General features: G+C 38.5%; 1 protein-coding gene across 1 annotated transcript; it reads left to right on the forward strand.

Moving 5' to 3' along the window:
* Positions 1-72: 72 nt before the first annotated feature.
* MFSD8 (major facilitator superfamily domain containing 8) lies at positions 73-20,683 on the forward strand. The gene is made up of 12 exons (XM_019494477.2): positions 73-252; positions 916-1,007; positions 3,390-3,433; positions 6,075-6,315; positions 6,605-6,718; positions 7,951-8,095; positions 10,075-10,133; positions 10,709-10,817; positions 12,537-12,671; positions 13,331-13,434; positions 13,519-13,778; positions 16,746-20,683. Exons 1-12 carry the CDS (start codon positions 170-172, stop codon positions 16,944-16,946), a joined length of 1,587 nt encoding a protein of 528 aa, XP_019350022.1. The 5' UTR covers positions 73-169; the 3' UTR covers positions 16,947-20,683.
* The last annotated feature ends 445 nt before the right edge of the window (positions 20,684-21,128 follow it).

Consider the following 21,128-nt stretch of genomic DNA (forward strand, 5'->3'; position numbering starts at 1 on the left):
AACTGTCCCCCCTCCCAGCTGGCTTGGAAGTCGCACTTGAAAAGCCGGGGGGGCGGGGCCGGGGGCGGGGTCGGCGTGTGCCCCGTGACGCAGTGGTCGGGACCTTCCTAGCGCCGCCTTCGGCCCCGCGCGCGGTTACCCTGTGCTGGAAGTAGGGGGCCGGAGCGATATGGCCGCCGGCCGGAGCCGCGGGGAGCGGGAGCCGCTGCTGAGCCCGGCCGGGGACGGGCCGCTAGAGGAAGGGGAGGGCAGGTAGGGACTGTGGCGGAGCGGGCTGCACTACGGGGCCGGGCCCGATGGCACCTGCTGCGGGAGCTTGCGGCTTGGCTGAAGGCGCGAGGGGCCGCGCCCCGTACTGCTTCCACCTGAACGTCTGTCCGCAGCCGGGTCCCAGAGGGCTGCGCCTGGCAGAGATAGCTAGCCCCACTCCTCTGCCCCGGCGGCCAGCCCGGCCCAGCCAACGTTGTGGGCAGGGATTTGAACAGTACCAGCCGCCTCTTTTTAACTTGTGGTGCTACCTCCTGTCCTGGCTGCTCGCTTCCCTCTTTGCTCAGCGCCATCTCGGCTTGGCATTGTGAGCCCTGGGTTTGCTTGTGAAAGGAAAAGCTGCCCACTGAGGGCAGGTGTGGCTTTAGAGGAGGTTCAGACTGCCTGCACAACATGCTCTTGATGGCCTGGAGGTTGAGAAATGTTGAATTAAGAACCAAAGAAAATGCAACAAAATCATAGAAAATAAGGGCTGCAAGGGACCTTGAAAGATCATTGAGTCCAACCCCCTGCTTTGGGCAGGAATGCTGCTGAGATCAAAAGATCCCAGCAAAGTGTCTGTCCAGTCTCCTCAAAGACTGCCAAGGCTTTTTTAATCGGATTTTTTTTTCCTTTCTTTTTCTCACCTTTTTATTTTTTTGGTTTAAGATACAGAGACATTGTGGAAACCCAGCAGCATTATAAGAGTAGATGGCGTTCCATTTGGGTGATGTACATAACCATGTTTCTCAGTAGCATAGGTGAGTAAACCTGACATTCATACACCAGAATTTCCAGACTATGACTGGTTTGATTTGAGAAATCCAAGCAGTCAAGGCTTTAAAACTGAATCCACCTGTTCTTCTTTCATATGACTAATTTGTTGGCTAGAGAAGATAAAGCCAATGAATTAAAAAGGAGGGTACCTCTTGTGGGGTTAATCTGCAAAATATCTTCCATCTTGTTTTCTGGGTAATAGGTTGCAAAATGGTTGAGAGAAAATTGTGAGGCAATAACATGGCACCTGAGTCATGCTTCCAGCTGGAAAAACAGAGCAGTCTTCAGTGGTTTTCAAACTTCCTTAAGCCATAGAACCCTTTCGTGCTTGTTGGTTGTAGCTCTGTTGGTCTAAGGACATAGGCAGACAAGGTTCTTTGGGCAGATGTGGTATCTTTTAGTAGACCAGCTGAATAGTTGGAAAAATTGTTCTTTCATAGATAGAACCACCCTTCTTCAGGCATAAGGAGAGTCTGCTGGTGTTTTGTGTGCTCTCCTGGGTAGAATAAAAGCTAAAATGCAGGTCTGTGAAAATACAAATGTGTGGCAGTGAGAATCGGAGGGAATGGGGGACAGTAGGTATGAGACAGGTAGGTGCGGAGGAGTGGGGAGATTGAGCTGGTGATAGAATGTAGCTGGCAAAATGCAGAGGGGTACCTGGGGTTATCAGATGGCAGGTTATAATGTGCCATAAATCCAATGTCTATATCTAGTCCATGATTTTTTGTATCCAGTAGATTTATGAAGTGAAGTTCATAGGCTCATCTATGAAAGGTGTTTTGTAAATTCCCTTTGAGGATTAGAACTGAGAGATTGGAGAGAGTGATTGTCTTGTAAGAAGTGTACACCCACAGGTAATTGGGTATTTTTCTTTGATAGATTTCCAGTGTGCATTCATTCTGGTGTGCAGGTGTTGTTTGGTTTCTCCTACATATTTTCCATCAGGGCATTTAGTGAACTGGATGAGAGAGATTACATTTCTGGAGATGCAGGTGTAAGATCCAGGAATAGTGATGGTTCTGCTGCGGGATGTAGTTATTGTGGGACTGGTGGAGGTGTTTTGGCAGGTGTTACATTTTTTGTTGCATCGTGGTCTGAATCCATTCAGTATGCTTTGGGCCAGAAGCTTGCTTCTGGTGATGAGGATGGTGAGGTTTGGTGCTTGTTTAAAGGCCAGGATGGGTGGTTTCACAGACCTGCATTTTGCATATTGGCTTCTGTTCTACCCAGGAGAGCATACAAAACACCAGCAGACTCTCCCTATGCCTGAAGAAGGGTGTTTGTGCCCAAAAGCTTGCAAAGAACAATTTTTTCCAACTATTTAGTTGGTCTAATGAAAGAGATCATGTCTACCCAGAGAACCTTGTCTGCCTAGAACCCTTTCATATCACTTCTACCGTGCAACCTTACCCCTGGTTCACTGCCCAGAGTCAGGTGACCCAGCCTGACATGAGAAGCATGCTGCCTTGCAGCGCACTCTACCAATACTCCCGATCTCTTTGTGGAGCCCCTAATGCTGTATCACACAATCCCAGGTTTCCACAGACCCCAGCTTGAAAACTGCCATGCTAGGTGCTCATATTTATTCAGAATTGAGGTGAGGCATACTTCCAACTTGATGCCAAAGCTAAGGTTACTATATAACATACAAAGTGAAATCAATGAATATTAACCGTGACAGTATTTAAGAATGAGCATTTTTTATGCTGTTGGCATTCTGCATTTGGAAGTATTTTTACCTACTAATGTTTACTTGTTGGGAACTGCAATATTTTTTACTCAATATAGTAAAATTATATTTAACTGCAGAATAGTTTCATATTTCAGGCCCATATTCTTTTCAACTTTTAATTTAACTGCTTTTGTGGTATTTCACTTTTCTGTTGGTTAACAATGATATTGGGGTGGCTTTAGGATTTGATGAGGTAAACACAAATGAAAATGTAAAAGTACTGTTTGATATCAAGAAAATCCTTTTTTATGAGGGGAAATGACCTTATTCTCATGTAGGGCAAACTTGCATTGAGTTAGTTCAGTCAGAGCATCATTATAGTCTAGGTGTTTGGCATATAAAAATGTTTCATACACACATACTGCAGTGTCTTTTTTTGTTTTTTTTTAAAGTTCTTTAAGAGTTTTCTCAGTGAGAAAAATTACTGTTCTTTCTTCCAGGGCAGGGCATGTATAGTACTTTTTATTGCTACTTGGAACTTCAGCTTGAGGATATAGCATTTTTAAATACAAGAATTAGCTTGTGGTATCTGTTTTTAAAATATTTGATTCAATATATAGATGTATATGTATATCAAATGGAGTAATGTAAAATAAAGTAATTCCAGTTCTCTCTTCTTTTTAATGCATCACAGGTTTTTCAATTGTAATTATGTCAATATGGCCATATCTCCAAAAGGTTTGTAAATCCTAATGATGAATTATTATAATCTGTATTATAATTAAGTACAATAAAAGTTTTGTTCTGCTATATGGGATCATTACTGCTGAAGTCTAATTCTTCAACAAGATTCTGCTCAGATCTCCACTGATGGGTTGAAGGCTTATTTAGGAAATAGGAAACTCCTAAATAGAAGTACTCCTGTTGTTATGTTAATTCCACAAACACTAAAGCTGTCTTATTTAAACTGAAATATGTTATTGAATCTGTTTGGGCCTGTTGCACACTTTCAAAATAGCAACATAGTTTCTAAAATTGTGATCAATGACCATCCTCAGCACAAATTTGCATTACCACATAAGAATTTGTACAAAGTGTTAATATTTTTATTTTTTTACTCTGAACTAGATTGTTTGATGTACCCTATTTTCTAAAACGTGGTACAAGTAATATGTAATATACAGTATATTAGCTTGTATTCTTTAACGGTATTGGAATAAAATTGTGGATCTGGGCAGAGGCCCTGTTACTTGCAAATGGAATTGACAAAATGTCCAGAAATTCCAATCAGGATTATATTATATTCCCATTGTACTATATACAGAATAGACAAAAAGGAGACACGATCCTTTCTTGGGGAGTATACAATGGAAATAAAGCTAACAATAAATCAAAACAGTTTTGATTTATTGTTAGAAAGTAGTTATGAAAGGCTAAACTGAAAATTCCCTTTCCCAGTCTTCTTTGACAGCTTCTTTAACATTCCATATAAATTGGTTGTTTTGTTTACTAAATCAATAGAGGCTTAGGTTATTAATCCTAAAAGATTAGGTTCCCCAGTCTTTTTTATTGTTCCTAGTTGTTGTATTATGCCATGATCACTACATTAAGGAAATGTAATGTGTAATAAGTGATGGTATGTGTAATTATATTCTTACGTATAAGCATGCACTAAGCTTATTGAAATTCATGGTTTAAGTAGAGAGAGGGAAAGAAGGAAGAAAGGAAAGAGATGGAGAGTTAAAAGTGCTAATGTCAAGGTAGAAGGCTGACATAAGAGGAGAAGAGGGAAACAACAGCATACCTCCACCTAGAAGAGACTATGAGTAAATAAAAAAGTTGAAATTGTGTGTTTTGGAAAAAATAAGATAGGCATATATGGAAGTTTCAGTTTCTGGAAATAAACACCTCAGAAGAAGATGTAACATGAAATCTAGGGGGATAAAATGGAACCAGAGATTTACTTGTATATGGGCAGTCAAATTCAGCAGTGAACAGTAAGTTCATAGAAAATTGTGACCCTAAGATTATTTGTTTTTCTCTGAAATTCTTTTAGCAGTACTGGAAATAAAATGCACAGAATACTATTTATTAGTATGTTGGACAGGTTGCTATAACTTAAAAAAATGTTCAGAGTTTAAAGATTAAAAAAACCCTATGAAAATATCCAGGTTTATTACACTAGAGCTAATGTTTGCACTCATGGGCTACGTCCAAATGAGCGTGGCCATACGGTATGTGGTACATGTCTGTGGTGGCACATACCACACATTCAGCTGTTTTCCACACTGCAAGGTATCAGCATGGGGTAGGGGGTTGACCCCAGGATATCCAGGGGCCAAAAAAATAAAAGTAGAGCGACGCATGCTGGGGCAGCACACACTACTCAAAACCAGATCCTGGCTGGCCAGACTCCGAGCCACAGGATCACCACTGCAGCCCCAGGAGGCCCCTAGGATCCCAAGTAAGGCTGCTGGGGCCAGCCCAGTGCTGGTTACCCTGCCCAGCGTTACCTGCTACGCACCATAGGGAGTGTGACAGAGGTGTTCCCTGAGGACAACTAGCAGTGGTGCACGACATGCTCCCAATTCTCCCCACGGAAACAAATGTCCACACTTGTGTGGACACAGCCATGAAGGTGATTCTCACTTGTTCCAGCCCGGTTTTAAAAAAGCTGTAGTAGCCTCTAGATACACAGGTTTTGGGTAGGATCCGTATGGTCTAGGAATAATAGATGGTTCTTGTTAGTCTCTTTTCTGTAGACTACCTTGCAGGCCTGAGCAAAGATGAGGTATGTTAAGGTAGAGGTAAAGTTAGGAGAAACCTATTGGGCTTAGGGCAGCCTGAAGATATGGCTGTCATTGCTTCAGCCTCTCTCCAACCTTGGAGCAGACCAGAATCTGCAGAGTCGGCTGTTATTTCTACGCAGTGGGCGTGTCTACACATTGCCATTCAGCAATCTTACTGCACTGTGCTTTAGTACTTGCTTTTGGAAGTACTAAAACAGCACAGTAACTGCCCATACTATGCCATACAGGTGATGCATGCTTAAATTTCCCCACTACATTGCCATAGTGGTATACTATAAGCAGGGAGCGTGCTGCTATAGCAACATAGCTAGCATTTACATGTAGACCAGTGTGATCGCCATACTGCAACATAGCTAGTGATCACATGTAGACACGTGTGGTTGCTATAGTGCGCCATACGGTGATGTAGCATATCGCTATGTTGCTGTAGGGTAACATGCAGACGTGCCCAGTGTCTAGAGACATAGAAGAGAATTTTACTTATTGTGGGGTGCTGATTCCAAAATTGTTTTTGTTTGTAATACAAATGTCATACTGTATTTCTTAAAATCACTTTATTGTTTCTGCAGATTGATCTGACAGCAGATGCAAGTTTCTTGGGCTGGGTTATTGCATCATACAGCATTGGTCAAATGGTAGCCTCTCCCCTGTTTGGTTTATGGTCCAATTACAGACCAAAAAGAGAACCTCTTGTTGTTTCATCTGCTATTTCAGTAGCTGCTAACTGCCTTTATGCTTATGTCCATGTACCTGCTTCACACAACAAATTCTACATGCTAGTTGCTCGTGCCCTCGTGGGGTTTGGAGCAGGTAATTAATTACAGTGCAACTTTCACTTTTGAAGATGGCTTTTTTTGTCTTGCTTAAGAGAACACGTGGTTTATGATTAACTACATGTTTATTAGGCAATTAATATGACAACATAAGGAGTTGGCTAGCCCTGTGCAAAGGCTTGCAAATTAAACACTTTCTTGTGTTGGGAAAGCAGTGAGTACCTTGAGCAAACTGGTTGTTTGGTACATAAGAAAGAAAAATTGAACAGCTTGTGACTGGAGAATAATTTCTTTGCACTTATGTAAATAATTTTTATCTTTTTTAGGTAACGTAGCAGTAGTTCGATCATACATTGCCAGTGCTACTTCTCTTACAGAAAGAACTAGTGCTATGGCCAACACTAGTGCTTGCCAAGCTTTAGGCTTCATACTAGGACCAGGTATAGTGTGTCTTATTTCTTTACGCTTCTCAAACAAATCCCATTCCTTTGCCGTCTTGGAGGAAAATGTACATTGTGACTGGGAATTTCAACACTAGCATTGTGAACAAAACTTTGGATTTGTTAGCATAGTATGTTGGGGTATCCATAAGTTACGTTGTAGATGTTGTCTAAACAAAATATCTCTCTTCCCACCACCAACCCCTACAAAAACACAACTATATAAGTCATATTTAAATGTTTCAAGTATTACTCTGTTCATTACATTTTTGGTGGCAGTTTACTAAGGGCTCCTAAACTTATGTAGCAAATCTGGGCCATAGTTTTGTGACTAATTGGTTGACAAAAACATTTCCAAAATGCCTGATTGGGCTAGGAGCCACTAAAGACTCTACAACTGGCTACAAGTTATTTAGGGAGAGTAGTTTGACATGTTCATGCAGCCCTGACTCCATTCTAGCGATAGCTACAGATTGCCCCTTGATTAGCCAGATTCCCCCAAACATTGGAAATGGCATTATAGAACACATGTAGCACATCCCTGGTAATTCCTTGCTGGAGGGTCTTCTCTGGATGGTTGTCTGGTTCTGAAGTCAACTTTGGAAAATCATTAAAGGGGACATACAGGCAAGGAGGGTATCTCCCAGTATGACTTGCATATAAAAAATGTGGATTTCTGGCACATGCTTCTGCATTTTGGTAGGAAAACTTGATGTACCTCCCGGCAGTTACAGGCAAAGGGTAGCACTACAGAAATATACAAACACACTTTCATTTATTACCTGTTTTTTTCTTTTTTTGGGGTGGGGTTGGGGGACAGAAGGGAAGAGTTAATATAGTTGTTTCTCTTTTTCTGGTGTCTAGCAAGAGGGATGTTTTGAGTTGTAGAGCTAAAGCTTTCCAAAACAGGGAGACTAAGTAGTGATAACCAAGACGATTCATGGGTAATGAATTCTGCAAATAAATTCTGAATATGGTGGTAGTTAATTTTCCTGTTTTGGTCTTGTGCACTTGTTTGACTGGTTTTGAGCATTATACTGCTGGGTATCCAGTATTTTCACGTGGCTTTCCAGAGATTACGTACTGCAACGCTACATGTGCTTCCAGTAAGTTGGGATGCCATTGGTTTGAGTTGGATATTCCTAGAATGATAAAACATTGATTATGTTAATATTTCCTGTTTATTCTGTCAAATGCTGTTCTATTGATCTTTCAAATGTTTTTATGTTAAGTTTTTCAGACCTGCTTTACTCTTATGGGAGAAAAAGGAGTAACGTGGAAAATTATTCATCTCCAGCTGAACATGTATACAGCACCAGTTCTGTTGGGAGCTCTTCTTGGGGTTATTAATATTATTTTAATCTTTGCCGTATTCAGGTAATCAGATAAAAAAGAAAGTATTCTTGTTTGAGGATTGTCAATGGCTTGTGAAATATTTATGCATATAATGGAAGATTCTATTCCGTATTTAGCACAAATAAATCCACTGCAATTTTAAAGTACAAGACAGGACTTTCAAACTTAGCAATAGTGTGAATAGTAGTGACAACCTGCAGTACATATCAAACTTAATGTTTTTAGTTTATTTTTCAAACTTTCTAGCTTCTGTGGTGTAAAAGGCAATCACATGTTGCTAAACAAAACTTAGTGTTAATAAACTGTTTGTTGAAAGTTAAAAAATTATTGTTAGTGTCATCAGCTTAGACTTGATGCATGTAATATTTGCATGTAGGTTACTGTCTAACTTGCATTATATTTTGTAGCTGCTAGGCATCGAAGATGCTATGTTTGTGTGCATCTGTCTCTAAGAATGAGAACTTCTTCAAGCAGGAGTCTCTTCATTTTTATGTATTGTCATGTTATTTACAATGAACAGATCATTTAAACTACAGTTTGTTCTGCAACCATAAACAATTTTTCCACTTCCAAAGGTGAAGTTCACCCAATCACATTGTCCTCTATGGCAGTCTGTTTTATGTGTTCCTAATATGGAAAGAATTCTTTATTAGGCATAGGAAACTCCAATGCTACAAATGTTTTTCTGAATGGAGACAGTAAACACGAGAGTCTATTCCAAAAGTGAGTTCAGATCTGTGATCCTCAAACAGGGTGCCAAAGCACAATTCACAAGGTAAACCTAGATATTTCAAGTAGGAATCTGTAGTGCCAAAAGCTTTCTGATTCATTGTGGTCTTACTGATTCCTCTTTAAAAGCAGAAATGTCACTTTTCTGTAGTGGAAAAAAAGGGATGAAAGCTAAGACCTGGCATTTTTGTAGTGGTGCTTTGAGTCTAAAAAGGTTGAAACTCACTGGTCTAGATGATTGATGTCAGTTACTTTGGGAAGAACTTTAAAAGAGCACTGTGGCCTGATGTACCAGTTAGTGGCTTTTATTTGTAAAAGAGAACCTGGGAAGGGTGTGTAAAAATGAAGAGGTGCAGTGCACCCCACAGATTATTTTCTACTTGCTTGCTCTGCAAGTACAAATGACTAGGTCTCTTGTCTATAAACAAATGTTTTTTTAACTACAGACCTGAAAACAGGGTTTGTTTAGCATAATAATAGCAAGTCTAGCAGGATTGGAAGACACTTTCTCTTCTCTTGACAGGCATGTGTGGGCAGCTAATTCTTGCCACAGCTTATACTGGAGAGTAACTCCCACGTTTAGTCCTATAAGAACTCTCAAAAGCACTGGAAGGGGACTGCACTCGGAATATGCAGTAGCAGTCCCTGGAATGTGCAATAGCAATCACATTTCAGAATGTCTGTCATTTGCACAACTTGCTTTCTGTGTTTTATCCTTTCGGTGCATCCATATCAATCTTAAAAGGCTAAACGAGCAGCATAGTCCAAAGGCTGATTCCTTAGGACTGTTCCTACCATTGAACAAGGTGTAGATTCATTGTGTAATTGCTGTTTTGTGCACCTCTGAGAGACGATCCTGTTTTACAGTACATAGGTCTGACAGAGTTAACTCAGGCATTTAAGCCAAACTTGAACTGTGGTTCAAACAAGCCTTTAAACATAGGCTCAGCTTTAAGTTTATTAATCACTTTAAGACCTTAAATCTGAATTGTCTTTGTTGTGCAGAGGTTTTTCTTTTAATTTGATGGTCTTATTCAGCTTATGTTTTAAACATGCCTTGAATTGTAGAAACAAAAAAAAAAACATATTAATTTAATGGAAGCTCAACTTGAAATGGGCATAGGTGGATGATAGAAATACTGGGTAAAAGTACTGAAGCTAATTAGGAGGAAAGATCTTACCAATTATTTATTATTAGAAATGTTGTAACCAGCTTAATTAAAAAATGAAGTAGGTGTACTATGTTAACAAGAACCATTTTCATTGTTTAGAGAACATCAAGTGGATGACATGGGAAGGCAATGTAAAAGCATCAATTTTGAAGTGGAAGGTAATACCATTTTTTTTCCTTGAAAACTGATGCTTTTTGATACTGTAATTTATTATCACTGTCTTACAAATAACATCTTTCTATTTTAAGGTCCACCTTTCATTTAGTAATATTACAGGGGATTAGGCAACTCATCCTTAATATTGGGAAACAGAATGATGTGTCCTCAGGTTATGATACAGATATGATTTAAATCAGTATTGAATCAAAATTATTGTTCTAATCTAGTGATTGTTTTGTGACAGCATGCATGAGATAAGCTATTGATCAGTGCAGAACCTTCAAAATGTTCACCTTGTAAAACCTCATATCATATTTTTCAAATATCAGTGTTATGCAAGTCTATGGGTTGCAAAGAAATTTAAATTATAGGTAACATGTTGTTGCATTTCTCTCTTAAGAAACAACCTTTTTTTTAAGTAAGTTTGTCTAGCAGTATGCACCCAAACTGGCAGAGGCTGTGCATTATACTCTACTAGCTACAGACATGAATTCATAAAAAGTATAAGATTAGAGCACATGAATGCATTGTACAGCCTCTTAATTCTGCAGTTTATTATTATGTTTCTACACAGAAAGTGAAGATGTGAGTCAGGACATTCAAGGAAACATTGACCATGTTGCTATAGTAGCAATCAACTTTATTTTTTTCGTCATCTTGTTTGGTTTTGCCATTTTCGAAACGTAAGTCTACTCAATTTCTCGCACAGTAAGCATCTCGGTGTAAACGTGCCTGGTATAAAGTACTTTGGTGCAAAGGAATTGGTGGTTCAACTTTTGAACGTAACGTAAAACAGAATTCCTCATCATTTGTGGTCATTAAAGATGCTGTGTTCCTTGCACAACTACAGATGCATACTCCTAGTGTCCTAGTCAAATTGAATGCAGATCGTTGAATCCTATTGACCCAACTTCAGTCATTTCAACTAAATGCATTGTTCTTTTACTTCCTGTTAATAAACTTTTGGTATATCATTGCAGTGCACTTCTGCATAATTATTGCTTTCCACTCCAGTGGAGGTTTTCTTTCAGTGGTTATTTCAATAGTTTTTTGACATACAAAATAAAATATAGTTTTCAAAGTAATTTAGTGTTTCTTAGGATTTAAATCTCTGTTACTTTTATAATGTAGTTGTAGTAGTAATAGGATTTAATACGCGTTCAGAAGAATAAAATAAGCTATGCCTTTTAGTATGGGGGTGACTTGCTTCTAAATCTGAATGTATAAACTGACCATTTTTAAGAAATAAGTTTTTTACAGGGGTTTAAATAATATGTGATGTTTCTTGTGACTTTATTTGATATGCCTTACACATCAGATGCTTTTTTATAAAACAATTTGAATTTATTCAAATTCTAGTTTGGTAAAAATGTAGCAATTTAGTCTACCCCTGTGCAAGATTAAATTGGATCAGAAAACAATCAATCATAGATTAATATATATGGCTGCCTACAATAGAATTTGGATGGGATATTCACTTGGGTGTTTCACTTCCTGGACCAGTAGAAGCTGCAAATGCTTTTGATACTGGAAGAATTGCAAAGCATCATTCTAAATGGAGAAATATCCAGTCATTCTTGTTACGTTGCTACAGTATAAAATCCTTTAGTGAGTTGGAATAAAGCTGGGAAAAGGAGTGAAGGATTTCAGCAAATGAACATCTGTTTACTCGCAAGGGCACTAGTGACTATAATGTACCTGGCAGAACTTTGATTATATGAGCAGAACTAAATCGGTGGTTCTCAACTTGTGGCCAATTAGCACGCCTCTGCAGTCTATGTGACACGCTGTTAAAACATGTTTTAAAACTGTAAGTGTGGCCCACTTTGGCAAATAGGTTGAGAACCTCTAAACTAGATTCGTAAATTCCATTAACACTAATGGTAGCTATGTTGAAAAATCTCTTACAGATGAAATAAAGCGTATACATGCGTAGGACCTGATTTTTTCCTCCTTATTACTCTGTATATAATGCTTTTGTAAATCCCGTGAAATAAAGTGTACAGAAATGTTCAATGGAGAATCAGGTCTATAGAATTTTTTTGAGAAAGTGATGGATGATGAAATTAAGTTAAAAGCAGTGAGACATTCTAGGCTCTGGCAGGAAGGAAGAGTTTTTGTATGCCTGTATCTGATATGTTACAGAACAGCGGTTCTGGTACAGGTACCACCAGCAGTACACAGACAGCCTGTCAGTGGTACACGTTAGCAGATTTATTATAATTACTTTATGACAAAAAATTGCTGGTGGTACTTAAGGTTGTATCGTTTTAAATTGGTGGTGCGCAACCTGTTAGAGTTTGGGAACTGCTGTTATGGAGCAAATATCTGGCGGCTACTGTTAAACAGTCTTTGTTCATTTCCCTTTACTTTGTTTGATTTTTTCCTTTTTTACTACCTAGAATAGCTACTCCATTGACAATGGATATGTATTCCTGGCCCAGGAAAGAAGCTGTTTTTTATAATGGAATAATCCTTGGTGGAGTGGGCATTGAATCAATCATTGTCTTCATGGTGGTTAAAATAATTTCTAAAAAGTAAGTCATTGGAGTTGCTTAGGTTTTTTTGGTTTTGCTAAACTTACTGTAAAGAGATGTCACAAATGTCTAGAGAGCTTTCTATCAAGGCTATGCTACACTACACTAAGAGCACTTTTCCAGTGCAGGAATCCTAGTAATCTTAGTTTGAATACTCGACAGTTCTGCAACCTGAGAACCCAGTGCAGCAGTGGCTGCCATTTTTGCACCTTCTGCTTCTTCTCCCCCTTCCCTAAGGTAGGACCTGGAGCTACTGCCCTGGTCACCTCTCTCTTTCCTCCCCACATCCCTCCTTCCCTGCCCCAGTTATGCTACTGAAAACAACCAGGGGAGGAAAAAAAGTAGAAAACATAGCTATATCAGCAAAATTATGTTAAAAATAGGGGCAACAGTAAACATGAGTATCCTGGTCGGGTATCAGTCCTCTCTACACCTCTAACCCGTATAGTTTTGAGGTATGCCAACAGAAGTTTGTAAACATACTCTTCATGGACTGAATTAATTTCTATTGTACTCTATCAAATAATTACATTTAAGAGGTTGTCTTCAGCCGTATGAATGAGCTGTGAGAAATCAGGGTTTGTGCATAGTAAGTGATATTAGATGCTGCTTTAAAAATCTAATTGGTCACAATTAGTTACAGTTTTTTTATTCAACAGGACTGGTGAGCGTGCACTACTCCATGGAGGCCTAATAATTGTCTTGGTTGGATTCTTTATTTTATTACCTTGGGGGAAAAAATTACCAAATATCCAATGGCAAGGTATAACCATAATTAATGTAAAACTGCAGTCTAAGCCTTTTGTTAAAAACTTTTTAAAATGGTGTGCTTTGTTTTATTTCACAGATATAAAGAATAATTCCATTCCAAGAGCAACCTTCAGTGAAATGTTTACACCTTTATGGAATACGCAAACAATGCAGCTACCATTCAATCACACAGAAGAGCCAACGGGATGTCCTGTTGTGCAGTCCTGGTGCCTGTACACACCTGTGATCTATCTCTCACAGTATATCGCCTCTGATGTACTGATAGGGTTGGGCTACCCAGCCTGTCATGTTATGTCCTATACGTTATACTCAAAAATTCTCGGACCAAAACCCCAGGTAAGCACAAGACCTAGGGACTTATTCAGATTTTGTGGTAGTTGCCACACATGTTTGACATAATCGGTTTTTAGATCAAAGCTGGTTTTTATTATAGGATGATTCTTCTCCTTGTTAGACATTTAAAAACAAATCATAAAAATGTATCTGCTAGGAGTAATCTTTGCAAAAGACAGAAATCAAATTGATTCATGTATTTCAAGATAAGAATAGACCATTGTGATCAGTTAGTCTACATTGTGTGACTTGAGCCAGAAATTCGTACATTTGGATCTTCCCATGGTGGTTCAGGTCAAGTATAGTATTTTTAAGAATGTCATAAAACATTAATTTAAAATTCTCAAGCAGTGGAGGATCCACCACACTTCTAAATACGGTGTTCCTATAGTTAATTATCCTCACTTGAAGAAAAACTGTGCACCATATCTTAGCCTGTTTTCGTTATGCCTTTTTGCCTGTACCTAAATACCCCATTACAGTTATAAATCTTACAATGAGTGCTTACTTATAGACTGATCACATTACATCTTTATTTTTTTATTTTCCTTTTTAATTAACTAAATACAATCTTAGAAGTTTCATGGTAAGACAAGTTTTTCCACACCTCGAATCACGTTTTTTTTAAATGTAATGCAGTCCTGTTTTGTCAATATCCTTTTTTGGAGCATGGCTACAAAACTGGGGATATTGTGCCAGTACTCCTTTCACCAATGCTGGATACAGAATCTTTATTGCCTCCTTGTTTATTTCTTTATAGTTTTACTTATGCATCCAAAAAATGCACAAGCCCTCTTAACCCCTTGCACTGGAAGCTTATGTTCAGCTAGTTATCCAGCATGTTCCCTAGTTGGCTTCAGAATTGCTGCTTTCCAGGATACAGGGTGTCATCTTGTAAATGTGACCTGCATCTTTTGTTTGTAGGTATGCTTTGACATTATCTGTTTCAGAGTCCAAGAACAGCACAGAACTGCTAAGGAGACTGATTGATTTTTTTTGATTTTTTTTTTGGTAAAAAGATAAATGTTCGTGAAGAAAATACAACATATCCTAAGCATACGTGCCCATGAATTTAGTACACACTATATTTTTGAAAGTCAGAATGAAGAAATGAAGATTTTTTTCCAGCGTTAGGGCTGTATAGAGCAGGGACAGAATCTAACCTTCAGTTGACTCCACACTCCTTTTCCTGCTTAATTAAAGCTAAAACCCTAGCTGCTTTTGAAGACTGGTTTCCATGGGTGGATATATGACTTGGAGAAGAGCTAAAGAGTCTCCAGAGTTGTGAAATGAGAGAGAGCTCAGGAGCAGCTAGCAAATAACCCTTTAAACTTAACTTTGCTATCTTAATTAGTGGAACATCAAGACCATTTAAAAAGTATATACTGGCATTAACCTTTGTGGACTGAGGAATAGTGAGTCATTAGGTCAATTGATTCCCTCAGCTGTCTGAATAGTAATACAACAGCTGCTGTATTGTGGAACAGGAATGAAAGCAGGGTGCTTCTATCCCAAGCAAAATATCAACTTCCCTGCTTAATCTGCACACCCTAGTTTTGGGGTGCTGATTTTTTCTTTTTTAGGGCAAGGTTATACATTATGTGCGAGAGAGTATGGTAATTAAACTATTTATCTGGGTTATTAAATGTCTTTTATCCTTAAAAAGATATATATATGTATACATGTTGTGTATGCCAGCATGTAAAGCAGAAAATAAACATGATAATCCTAAAGACAGAGGAGGGACAGAATATGAGGAGCCATTACAGAACTGTAAACCTGTTCCTAGAGCATTAAGTATAGTTTGTTCTGTATTCCCCCAAGGTTGTGGGGAGGGAGGAGAGACTGTGCTGAAATGTGTGTGACTATAAATATGAGACTTCTTTGTTCGTGGTTAAACTAGCCACAAGAGATACTAGAACTCTGAGTGTTATAGCACCAGTGAAAATTCCTAGTGTGTACAGTGCTCTGGGGTTTTCAAAACTGAATGTTAGTTGTGGATGGTTCCATTTTGGGCACTTGATTTGCTGTTTTCAAGGGGCTCAAATATTCAGAAAATGATGAGTCTTCTTTAAGGTGTCTCAGGTTAGGTGTAGTATGTGAGGGGGGAAAACAAAACACTAGTTTGCTGAATCAAAAGTAAGCTTGTCTTCTACAAAGTAGTATTAAAATCTTTTGATACTTAAATAATGGTGAAAGAAAGCCTTGTGTTACTATTCTTTCACACAATAAATGTTTCTTTTATGGGGAGATTTGTTTTTTTAATGTTAATAGTTTTTTGCCATTATAGAGGAAAAGATTTGCATATTCTTCCAATCACATTTTATCATATGCTTTCAGTCCTGAAAACTTTTACCTATTAAAATATGATCAGGTTTTGAAAAGTGAGAACTTTAATGTGCTAATCCCAGGACTGACGTGTATCTTTGGATTGCTAGGTATGATAGCCCTTGTATGATAGCCAAGTTAGATAGATGTTAAGATCATCAATGTAGGGGTTGTCAAACAAAGGTACATAAGGAATAAAAATGAATGTGAATATGTCCAAGCCATCGAGATTTAATTTAGTCTGATATTCAAGTACTTCTCTAATTTCTGCCATGATGCCAACAAAACAGTAGGGACTAACAATGATGAACCAAGTGATAAACTGAGATTGCTGTTTAACTTCAGTTTTCATGTGTTGCAACTTGAAATATATTGAACAGCAGATAGTGTAATATGATGGAGCTGTAACTTTCCACAAGTACAGAAGCTGTATTGCAGCATCTCATGTCATCATCAGCTTGTCTTCTAATTTTTACTTTAACTACTTGTGTTTTGGTTTTTTTAATCTAGTAATGGTGAAGAAAAGAGCAGTGACTTTTTCTGGTAACTTCTCTTTTTCTATAGTCATTATGAGTTTCTTGTGAGAACAATCAGCTGTCAAATTGCTGTTATTCCTAACCTCGGTACTTTGATCTATTTTAGGGTGTCTATATGGGCTGGCTAACTGCTTCTGGAAGTGGAGCACGCATTCTTGGGCCAGTGTTTGTGAGCCAGATATACACTTACTTTGGACCACGTTGGGCATTCAGCTTGATTTGTGGAATAATTGTTCTCTCTCTCTCACTTTTGGAAGTAGTATACAAAAGACTTATTGCATTTTCAGTCAGATATGGGAGAATGTAAGAGTAGAATTTTAGCTGTGTGTAAGGGAAAACCACAAAAATACTTATTTATTTTTAACAAGGGGTGCCTAAACCCAGAGCCTTGTTGGCAGCATACTAGAAAGTATAGAGCTGTTTTTCCAGTCAAGCGATGAGATTTATGAAGAATGCATATTCTAACATGTACTGTTCCTTGATTAATGGAAGTTACACCTGCTGCCTCTAATACTAGGAAGAAGGATAGGGACATGATCTATCAAGAGTAATGCATATTAGAGTAATATAGGCTGGATAGGTGTTACACCCATCTACAAAAGAACTATGAAGGCTATGCTTCAGGTACACCCTTTTTAAAAAGAAATAAATGTTGCCTTGATTCTATGAATCAGGATTATTCAAAATCTTTTTTGCAACTACAAAGTTGATTGAGCTTTCTGTGCATTCTTTAAGAAACCATCTACCTCTTAAGTGAATATTTTAATTTTTTCAACAGGCTAATCAACAGCTAACAAGCAAAAATTTTCTAAGACACTCATCACTTGTGTAATAGATAATTTAAAACTAGAAAAATCGAGCTTATCTGAGACTTCAAAAGGAATATATTTACTAAGGTTAGAATTTGGAAAGGAGTTTAGAGGACAAGCTCTCAGTGCATTTTTATGGGATTTGGGTGTTTAACTTTCATTGATTCCTCAGTGGAAGAAAATACCAGCCTAGAATGAGTGCTGCTTGAAAACTATGTTTCCATGAATGATATGCCAGTTGATTTTTACATGAGCAACAGCAGTTGAAGTAGCAGGACCATTAACTACCAATCCCAAATGCCACCTTTACCTAATTGAACAGGAAAAAGACAAAGCATCACTTTTACTAGTATTCTGATTCCTTTGTTATGAAGAATAGCAGTCCTCTTTTGTAGAAGCAGGCACACTACCACTGAACCAGTAGTGCTAAAATTCCTCATTCATTCTGTATAATTAGAGTGCAAGGCACTTAATGTTGCAGATCATGTATTAAGTCTAAGCATGTACATGTAATTATAAATAATAGTAAGAATGTGGGGAAAAAAGAGATTGAATTCACTAACAATTTTTTTATAATTATAAGGTATGTGTAATGTTTGTATTGCAAAAACAAGAGAGAACATCCCTTTTCTGTTCATATTTTTGAAGCAACTATAACCTAAAACCTGTAATTGCTGTTTAGCACATCTTAAGAATTGATCATATTTTTAATAGCACTAAACTCTGTATATTATGCAACCTGTAATTTAAGTATTTGTCGTTAAGTTCTCATATTTAAATGACTACTGAAGTAAAAAGTTAATTTTCAAATACTGACTAAAAGTAATATCAAGTCTTCTGTTTTTGCCCCTCAGGACTTTAAGCTATAGAAGCAGAAGCACTTAATATACAGAGAAGCGATATTTGCTTTCATATTATAGCATGCGGTCTTAACTTTACTTAAGCTAATATTAAAATATTTGTATTCAAATGATTGATGTAAAACAGTATTATAATGCAAATCTCCTTGTTGCTTAAAGCCAGAACACATTCTAGTAATCTTTGTGACCAAAGTTAAAGTCAAATAGTTTTCCAAAATGACTATTGATAATGGTACACATGAATTAATTTGTCTTCTAGAAGTTGGTTCTAGGGCTTGCATTATGGCTAGTAAGTTATATATTACATATGCTTCAGTGCTGTAAGTTGGCTCTTAAAAAATGAAGGACACGTAAGTATATAATTTGCTGTGATGCAAACCCATGGAAGGGTCTTTTTACTAGAACAGTAGACAGATTAGTTTTTTTAGAACATATGCTTTCTAAAATGAAGGCTATTGCAGTTTCATTTAACAGCTGTAGGAGACTGATCTACTGTGTTAAAGAAAAAGCTAAAAGCAACCTGAGCTAGCCAAAGCAACTAAACCAGAAAATTAAGATAGCCAAGGGTCAAGTTGTTTAGATCTGAAAAGTGGTTAAAAATAAACAGATGGAGAGGCTGAGTACTAGCCTTCTTCCCTTTTCAGTCTGAATCAAGCACAGAGTAAATTTTAAAAAATGAAGAATAAAACAATGCTAAATTAAGACGTCTGAAAGCATGATGAGCCATAGTATGCATAGGGATTCTTATTCCCAAGTAAATTATTACTACCAAAAGGAGTGACATAGTGAACCAATGAGGAAAGATATTGTTCTAGAATTACATTTTAAACCCCTTTGCCCTGATCTCAAAACATCAGATGCCATTCATTGATCATGAAAACCTTACAGGATGAAGAGCATAGGGGCAGTAATAGGGTCTAGGAAATGCTATTTCTTCTAGGGATAATTATTACAAATGTGTATATAAAAACCAAAGTATTCATGGCTTCAATTTCACTTGAAATTAAAAAAAATAGATAACGTTTTACATAAATGGATACAAATATGAGACTCAAATCTCTCCTGGCTAACATGCTTGCAAACATTTTCTAATCGGAAGGTTATAAAGTTTGTGTTTCTTCGTTCAGGTCAACTATACAAACATTTAAAAGAGGATCAGGCCTTTTAGTTTAAAATACAGCTAGACTTATTGCTAGCCACATTGCTCCTTTGTGTATAGTTAGCTACAGAAAGTAGCGTGAATTAACGAGAGGTGCACCGATATAGATCAGCCCATATTATATTGGCACCAATAAAAGGAAAATTGACATTAGCAGTCAGCTTTTTTGGCCGGTATGGCTAATGTTGTTGATGCCACATGCGCGCACGTACCTGCAGCATGCATGCAGCCAGGAGTGCAGTCCAACAGCGTGAAGAGCAGCCTCCTGGCAGTAAGTTTGAGGGCGGTAGGGAGCAGATCAAAGGCCCCTACGATGAGGGAGGGAGTGGGGCTGGGGCAGGGGCAGGCACTGCCCAGGTGGGGCAGGGCATGGGACAGACCTGCAGGCAGCTTGTTTGAAGGGTGCAGAGGGGAACAGCTCCTGGCTGCTGCATGCACCACCAGGAAGGCATGCATGGTATGTGCTCCCAGGATCTGTGCACAGGGTGAGGGCAGGCTGCTTGCTTGAGCCTGGGGGCTATGCCAGCCTCTTCCTGGCACGGAGGCTGCACTTGGGGCAGGCAGTAGTGAATTTTGGAGTGCCTGAACCCCTACCCCCCCAGGCTGCAGTTTGTCCCAAGCACAGCCCTGGTCTAACCCCCACGAGGAAGAGGCCGCAGCAAGCAGCCCACCTTTGCCCTGCACACAAATTCAGGGGAGCACATGCCCCCCATGCTTCCCCACAGGGGCATGCACAATGGTGGGAGCCATCTGTCCCCCCTGCCCCAGCTGTGCAACACCTGCCCCAGCCCTACTCCCTTAACATCAGTGCCTCAATCTGTCCCCAACTCCCCCCTGCCAGATTTACTGGCTGGACACGGCTCTCCAAGCTGCCAGGCTGCATATCAGATCAATATTGGCCAGTATGGTTGGTTAATAATCACCTGTTGGTATGGGCTAAAAAAAATCTTTATTAGTACAACCCTAGCATTAACTACACTGGCCTGGCAGATTATTTAAGCTCAGTGAATCTTCATTTTTAGAGACCAAATTAATTAGATACACATTTAGCGCAGTCAGGTCAGTTAGTTTTCTCTATTTTGTTCTGCCCCACGGACTACCAGGGCCTAATACAGTACAAAGCAAGAATGAATAGGATTACTTAAGACCACTTAGTATAGAGGTTGCAAAAAAAATAAATAATAATAATAATAATAAAAAAAAATCAACAACTTGATACTTCCTCTTTCTTTTATATTGTTCCAAGCTCTGTTTAAAATCACATTTCTAAGGTAGCAGCAGCAACTCATCTTTTAAGCTCAATGCATTATTTGAAAAAAATGTTACCTTAAAAGTTCATGTGTCATATTATCTCAGCAATAAGTTTAAGGTGTTGTGTATAGCCTTTTAGTTTTAAGCATTTTTTACTATTACAATAGAGAAACACTTTACTTAGCATGTTTGTAAACATACATTTTACCTAGGAAGTCTCTTAGAATTCTGATAAAACACTGGAAACTGTTAAGACAAAAATGGACATACAGGGCTAATCAGACTCAGTGCTTTCCATACTGGGTGGATGGACAGCTTTGAAAGCAACTTACCAAGCGTCTAAAAGTACTATGCAAGGTGATAGGTTTATTTCCCCAATAGTAAGCAAGCTTTAAGCCAACGTAATGGGT

The sequence above is a fragment of the Alligator mississippiensis genome, chromosome 2 (genome assembly GCF_030867095.1).
Source record: "Alligator mississippiensis isolate rAllMis1 chromosome 2, rAllMis1, whole genome shotgun sequence".
NCBI lineage: Eukaryota > Metazoa > Chordata > Crocodylia > Alligatoridae > Alligator > Alligator mississippiensis.